Raw genomic sequence first — 7,925 nt, 5'->3', positions numbered from 1 at the left:
TCCACGTAGCCATAGCAACACGCGCAGAGATCGACTTTTCCGCGTCGGGAGTCTTTGACCTTCGTGAGATTCCAAATTATTGCGCGGGCCAGCGCTGTTCAGCGCTACGTCACTGGCCACGTGACTTCGTTCGGCCAATCAGGGGGCTCGTGACAAGCAACGCTGCGCATAGGAAGTGTAATAAAGAAGGGAGCGACGCACGAATCGCCATTGTTGATTCTGAAGTCGCAAAAGCAGCATCGTCCTGCGACTCTCCAATTCAACTGCTTAAAACTGAGCTTGTGCCCTAGTTTTCTTGTTCTACTAAATAGATTTTGAGGTAAGCATCATTGGTCGTTTTAGGTTGGGTATTTCGGTGTGAAATACTTTATTTCGTTCGAGATTCATACGGAAAAACATCCACAAATTTTTGAAATTCGTGGAATTCTTGTTTTATGTCTTGGTTGGCTCGGTTGGTCGACGAAAACCTCGAAATTGAAGTGTTTCAGGGCTTTTTAACGTATAACGGGGAAATTCTCAAGGAATTAGAAATCATTTCCTGGTTTTGAGCTGTGCGTCATAGCCAAGAGGCCTCGATGGGAGTCAGAATGCTTGATTTAATTTACAAATTTTCGTCGCTATCTTGCCTCAATCACGCTTAAAATTCGTTTCTCAACAATTCCTCTATGCAAACGAAGATCTTGAGATTATTCAGCTGACATTTTTGGCACGAATTCCTTGAAATTACGCGTTCCTGTGAAACTCGATTCCTCTGGAAAGTTCTCTTGTGAAACAAAATGGCTGACGTTAATACCGAGTATCACGATCACGAGACGTTGCATTATACACAATCATGTTTTCACCTAGCAACACTTCTTTTCAACACGTTTTAATTATAATTATTAATTTCCGAAAATATTACCCACTGTTATTTAATTTTAAATTTGAGCCGCAGTTAGCAGCCTGAAGTGTTCCGTAGCTCTATCAGGCCATTACGCTGCAAAAGTGAATTAAGATCAGGAACCATTGGGCAGCTCATCAACAGAGCTGCCTTCACTGATACTTTTCTTACATTTTTAAAATATTATTTTAAATTTTATTGAATTTAATGGATTATTTGACTAAATTTAATTTCCGTTTTCAGGCGAAATGCAGATCTTTGTGAAGACCCTCACCGGAAAGACCATCACCCTCGAGGTCGAGCCATCCGACACCATTGAAAATGTCAAGGCTAAGATCCAGGACAAGGAAGGCATCCCTCCCGACCAGCAGAGGTTGATCTTCGCTGGTAAGCAGCTCGAGGATGGCCGCACTCTTTCCGATTACAACATCCAGAAGGAGTCGACCCTCCACTTGGTCCTCCGCTTGCGAGGTGGTATGCAGATTTTCGTCAAGACCTTGACTGGCAAGACGATCACCCTTGAGGTTGAGCCGTCCGACACCATTGAAAATGTCAAGGCCAAAATCCAGGATAAGGAAGGAATTCCCCCTGACCAGCAGAGGTTGATCTTTGCCGGCAAGCAGTTGGAAGATGGACGCACCCTGTCCGACTACAACATCCAAAAGGAGTCGACCCTCCACTTGGTCCTCCGTCTTCGTGGTGGCATGCAGATTTTCGTCAAGACCTTGACTGGAAAGACCATCACTCTTGAAGTCGAGCCTTCGGACACAATTGAAAATGTTAAGGCTAAGATCCAAGACAAGGAAGGCATCCCTCCCGACCAGCAGAGGTTGATCTTTGCTGGCAAACAGCTTGAGGACGGCCGCACATTGTCCGATTACAACATCCAAAAAGAGTCCACGCTTCACTTGGTCCTTCGTCTGCGCGGTGGAATGCAAATTTTCGTTAAAACTCTCACAGGCAAGACCATCACCCTTGAGGTTGAGCCCTCAGACACCATTGAGAATGTTAAGGCCAAGATTCAGGATAAGGAAGGAATTCCCCCTGATCAGCAGAGGTTGATCTTCGCCGGCAAGCAGTTGGAAGATGGCCGCACCCTCTCCGACTATAACATCCAAAAGGAGTCGACCCTCCATCTAGTCCTCCGCCTCAGAGGTGGCATGCAGATCTTCGTGAAGACCTTGACCGGCAAGACCATCACCTTGGAGGTCGAGCCTTCGGACACAATTGAGAACGTTAAGGCCAAGATCCAGGACAAGGAAGGCATCCCTCCCGATCAGCAGAGGTTGATCTTCGCTGGCAAACAGCTTGAGGATGGACGCACCCTTTCTGATTACAACATCCAGAAGGAGTCGACCCTCCACTTGGTCCTTCGTCTTCGCGGTGGAATGCAGATCTTCGTCAAAACACTCACAGGCAAGACCATTACTCTGGAGGTTGAGCCCTCAGACACCATTGAGAACGTCAAGGCTAAGATCCAGGACAAGGAGGGCATCCCTCCCGACCAGCAGCGTCTCATTTTCGCTGGTAAGCAGCTGGAGGACGGACGCACGCTCTCCGACTACAACATCCAAAAGGAATCAACACTACATCTCGTCCTCCGCCTCCGAGGAGGAATGCAGATCTTCGTTAAGACCCTGACCGGCAAGACAATCACCCTGGAGGTTGAGCCCTCCGACACAATCGAAAATGTCAAGGCAAAAATCCAGGACAAGGAGGGAATCCCCCCTGACCAGCAGCGACTCATTTTCGCTGGCAAGCAGCTCGAGGACGGCAGAACCCTGTCCGACTACAACATTCAAAAAGAGTCCACCCTCCATCTCGTGCTGCGTCTGCGCGGTGGCATGCAGATCTTCGTGAAGACCCTGACAGGCAAGACCATCACTCTTGAGGTTGAGCCCTCGGACACCATTGAGAACGTCAAGGCTAAGATCCAGGACAAGGAAGGCATCCCTCCTGACCAGCAGAGGTTGATCTTCGCTGGCAAACAGCTCGAGGACGGACGCACCTTGTCTGACTACAATATTCAGAAGGAGTCCACCCTCCATCTGGTCCTCCGCCTCCGAGGTGGCATGCAGATCTTTGTTAAGACCCTGACAGGCAAGACCATCACTCTTGAGGTCGAGCCCTCAGACACCATCGAGAATGTGAAGGCCAAGATCCAGGACAAGGAGGGTATCCCTCCCGACCAGCAGCGACTCATTTTCGCCGGCAAGCAGCTGGAGGACGGCAGAACCCTGTCCGACTACAACATCCAGAAAGAGTCGACCCTTCACCTTGTCCTGCGTCTCCGAGGAGGAAATTAAACTGCATCTCAGAAATATTCCAGTAAATTTAAAGTCTGCGTTTTTTTCACTTTCAATTATGTAACCAATTACAAGGAATAGAGACAAGTCAGTCATATAAATACCTGAGTCACAAATAAAGGATATATTCCGTCTTGGTGCCGAAAAATTAGCACATGCGATTTTTCTTGCAAAGAAAAGGCCAACAATTAATTCAGTTTACTAAGCCGTGCCTAATTTTTACGACACCAAGACAATATTTGCATTTGCAACTAAACTAATTATTTTATTGATACCTAACACAACGAAAATAGTATGTTTCTGGAAAGAAAGTCTGAATGGCGAAATAAACTAGTTATCAGATTGAAAATAAAATTTAAATTTCAGGGAATGTGTCAAGAAATTATCGATTTTGTAATCCTAAAAATATCGAAAACTTCGTCCAACGTAGTTAAAATTATTATTAAATAGACACAGAATTTTAGAAAACAAACGATAGCTTATTATTATTTAATTTTTGTCTGCTCCATTAGTGTTTCTGCGATTAAAAATCGATTTAAAACTCATCAGACATCAAACAATCAATTGGCGACATTTTATCTCACAATCAGTCAAAGATCTAGTCCGAAGATAAATTCTTGCAAAATCAACAACTGGAGTTGAATGGAAGGCGTGTTCAATTTAAAATTACGCGCCTCAATTTTTCCTCACTCTGGGCGTTCTGCTTATTGTTAGTTCCGCAGCAGCCGCTGCGCCGCCACGACCGACGGCAGCTCAACTCGGCAGCTCTCCTCGATCCCTGCAGATGGCGGGGCAATTCGCGGCAACAGCTGCCTAACCTTGAGAGGCAAGAGTCAAAAACATCATTGGATTCGCGCCGCTGGCCTCTGCCAATGGGTGAGCACCAATATCGTCAGCGCTCAAATGACGTCATAGGAAGTACAAGACAAGTGCAAGTAGCACCGAATGATCGAGTGTGCAAGGTGGTTGTTCCGTCGTATGGTGGCTTACTTCCTCTGTTGCAGGTAAATCCGGCTGTTGATTTCTCGCTAATTCGGTTTGGGCTTCGGCTTCGAGTGCTCTTTCGAGCCGACAAGCCGAAATTCGCCGTCCGAGCCGCACTAACGTGCAACGTAAACACGAAAATGGCAACTACTGCGAGTAGAGTAGAGGCGTCTTATATGTAATGTGTATTATTTGTGTGTATATTAGTCTGTGCAGTCGCTCACAATATTGCAATTAAACACACACACACACACACACAACCAGCCGCTCGCCTCGCCGCACTGATAATACATAATTTATTCTGCGGCTCGCTTTCGCAATTCATTTTGCTCGTACGTACAAACTCATTTAATTCGTCTGATGATCTTTAGCGTAAATTCGGTCGGCCGGATGAGTGATGCGATTGCGAATTTGATGTGACGGACGTTAACATGTTTTGAAAATGAATTTGCACTTTCGCTCGTTCGACGCGACAGTAACAATAATTTATTATAGCCGCTGTCACTCAGGAAATGATTTGCACACTAATTGAACGGGTTAATTTAAACTAATAGCGGCAGGCGGCAGGTGCAAAGCTGCAAAGGTGCCTTAATCAAGGGTCAAGTGGTGCATTTTTCGGCTCGAAATATTCCGAGAAGATGCAGTCGGTGGATCCGAGTGGCAGCCAAGGTCAACATGTTGCGAGTGCTAGTAAACCTTGCTCTTTTTGATCAATGTTTGTGACCTATGCGCGAGTAATAGCGGCCGCGGACGCCGCCGCCGCACAAAATCATTTTTCTTGACTGCTGAGCTGCTCCACGAAATTGCTTTATCAGCGCGTTTTGTTTAGTGATATTTTTAGAAGATGCGTGCTTCTTCATTGCGAATGTTACAGCGGTCTAAAAATACATTCCATATCTCATTGTTATCATTTAAACATATACAGTTCAAGACGTTCTAAATTCTAATTATAGAAAGCAGCATGTGTAGAGCGAAGCAAAATAATAGTATGTAATTTAGATCAATTTATCGAATTGATCAAGCACACTTTTCACTCGTCATATCGCGGGTAGCGGCTTTTGATACCGAGCCAAAACAAGCAAATAAATTGAAATCGGAATTGGGGAATTGGCAATTAATCTGTAACTCTCGCTGCTCATAAAATGCCAAACTTGCAACGAAAAATCCTCCAATTTTTTTAATTGTGATGATCGTTGATATTGATTCAAAAAAGGTTGACTCTCCTAGACAAGACGAATGGGTTATATTTTTTACTTTCCAAAATTCTCAAGGATTTAGCCATCAAGGCGACTAACGTGTCGTATAATTTAATAAATTTCACTCAAGCTAATAATTAATATAATTTGGTTGAGGAGGCTGTCAGTCTTAAACTTGTTCAAATAAAAATAATCAGATTAAAAAATGACTCAATTCTCGATTGGTCTGGTCTGCACACCAAATTCCATCGTGTTTTTGGATAAAAATTGGCCCTTCCTGTATATTTTAGATGCTTCTTGGCAATAAAAAAATGATTATTTCTATTCAGCGGGGGCCAGATTCGTGCGACGCGCAGATATGGCGTCCGGTGGAGTATGGCGGTCTCGTGAACCAAGTTTTGGTCAATATTGTGACTGATAATTTGCATTATTTGGACTAATTGTGTCTTTTGGATCGTAAAAACAAACTCTTGACACTCGTACGGCAATCCAAAGAGAGCTTTTTTATTCCCACATTCAAACGCCATCTTGGATCTGCGCAGAAAAACCCAATTAAATCGCACATCTGGACTCCGCTGATTATTTCTATAAAACAGAATATTCAAATTCAGATCGTGCGATTTTAATTGACGCACTTGCGTTGTAAACTTATCGACGTATTCGTCGCAAAAAGAAAGTTTAAAGTAAATGCTATCAATTTTTTACGAGCCGACCAAAGCATTTTTCTCCGCAAAAAGCTGAGGTTTTAGCATCATTAGCATGCAGACGGGGGCACTTTGACTAATTTATTACTATTGACTTTCACTCGGGAAATGCGTCACATTTGATAATTGGCATACTAACTTTTTGCCAATTTAATCGAAAACTATCGTAACTTTGCAGGGATCGGAAACATCTGGTGGACAACTTGTCACAACTTCTGCTGCTTTCCCTTTTCGCTGACACTTTACATAAACATCAAAAGGTGAGTTAACGCGCTGATTGCAAACCTCGTTTTCTTAAAATCATAACACGTCATACAACTAATTATTGTTGCCATCGGGAAATTGCCAACAAACAAGTTATCTGATTTTATATAAACCAGCATCAGATATCACTGGCCAAAAATAACCAGCAACCAGCCGGCTGTCATTTAGTTTGTTACTGTCATTTATCTCCGCATGTTGTGCTACCGTGAAAGTTGTTAAAAAGCGGCAATAAAAATATTAACCGTATCGATTAGTGCAAGAGGAACCATTTGTTGGAAACGTGAAAGTTCACTTCCGAATGTGGATTTCGATATTTTTGTTGTGCGCTAAAAATAGATCATTAAGCCGATTTTATGACGGTTGTGGCGGAGATCGGGTTTTTGCAACTACTCTCGATTCTATTATCCACTTTTACACACCTCGAGGCTCTTAGTCATGCAGATTGAAAACACTTGTTTTGTCGGCACTTTGTAAATACATAGATCACGGTGTCATAGACCGTTCATCTGGCTTAACAACCATCACGTTTAATACAACGCATTTTAAAATGTTTTCCAACGGGGTCCAGATTGCGATCTGTGTTGATTCTTGATTCCCGCCGGTTAGAATTCAATATAGCGTTGAAATTGATAATTGGTTGAATAAATTCGCACATTTTGAAGCTGCGCAGTGAACTTGTGCGCATCTCAAGCATGCGCAGTATGTTCAAATCACTTGTAAATCTCACAGAGAGGCTGAAACTCATCACTGCGCATGCGTGACTCAAATTAAAACCTTCAGCGCAGTCGTAATTCCCATCGTGAGGCCGGGTTGCGATCTTTTTGATTCCCAATCGGTCAGAAGTCATTATGGCGTCGGAATTTATAATTGTTTGAATATTCGCCCATTTAGAAGACGCGCAGTAAACTTGTGCGCATCTGAAGCGTGCGCAGTATGCTCTGATTGCTTCTTTATCTCAAAGAGAAGCTGAAACTCATTAATGCGCATGCGTGAACAAAATTAAAACCTTCTGCGCAGTCGTAATTCCCACCGGGGGCCGGGTTGCGATCTGTGTTAGTTCCTGCCGGTCAGAAGGTCAATATGGCGTCGAAATAATGGAGGCCAATCAGGAGACAGTCCAGCGGCCAATCAAAAGCGTCGAAAAAGAGGCGTGCCGACCTAATAATTTCATTCCCGCGAATTTTGTTACATTTCCATTATCCTGATGTGGCATCTAACGGTCGATTCGCCAATTAACGGATTAATCAGCTGTTCGCAAAAAAATAACAACAAAAATATTCATTGTGCTGATGGTATTTTCATGATTTTCCCGCCATGCTTTACCATGAATCCGCGTTAATCCGGCCCCCGCTGATGGTTCCTTCTTTTTACCCTGAAAAATGAGTGGAATGTCAGGTCTTTTGTTCAATTTTTGAACGGTATCAACTATCAACAAGTGCCCCGCACCCGCACCGTGTCAACATTGTCAGTTTTGCAAAGATATTTAGCAGCAAAGCGGAGGGAGATTATTTGACGTAAGCCAGATGGCCTTGGCGCGTATATCAAGTTGGCGACAATTGACTGTTTTATTATCTCAGCTCGCACTAGGTTG

General features: G+C 43.8%; 2 protein-coding genes across 8 annotated transcripts in view; both read left to right on the top strand.

Moving 5' to 3' along the window:
* Positions 1-166: 166 nt before the first annotated feature.
* Positions 167-3,442, top strand: Ubi-p63E (Polyubiquitin-63E). The gene is made up of 2 exons (XM_065483758.1): positions 167-319; positions 1,124-3,442. Exon 2 carries the CDS (start codon positions 1,129-1,131, stop codon positions 3,184-3,186), a length of 2,058 nt encoding a protein of 685 aa, XP_065339830.1. The 5' UTR covers positions 167-319; positions 1,124-1,128; the 3' UTR covers positions 3,187-3,442.
* A 603-nt stretch (positions 3,443-4,045) lies between these two features.
* Mef2 (myocyte enhancer factor 2) overlaps positions 4,046-7,925 on the top strand; it is a 56,420-nt gene continuing 52,540 nt past the window's right edge. For all 7 annotated transcript variants that reach the window (XM_065483771.1, XM_065483770.1, XM_065483769.1 and 4 more), the window contains exons 1-2: positions 4,046-4,190; positions 6,249-6,330. The gene's annotated coding sequence lies outside the window, so the exon portion shown is untranslated. The remainder of the gene's footprint in view (positions 4,191-6,248; positions 6,331-7,925) is intronic.

This window comes from Cloeon dipterum, chromosome 3 (assembly GCF_949628265.1).
Source record: "Cloeon dipterum chromosome 3, ieCloDipt1.1, whole genome shotgun sequence".
NCBI lineage: Eukaryota > Metazoa > Arthropoda > Insecta > Ephemeroptera > Baetidae > Cloeon > Cloeon dipterum.
This window is presented reverse-complemented; position numbering and strand designations above follow the sequence as displayed.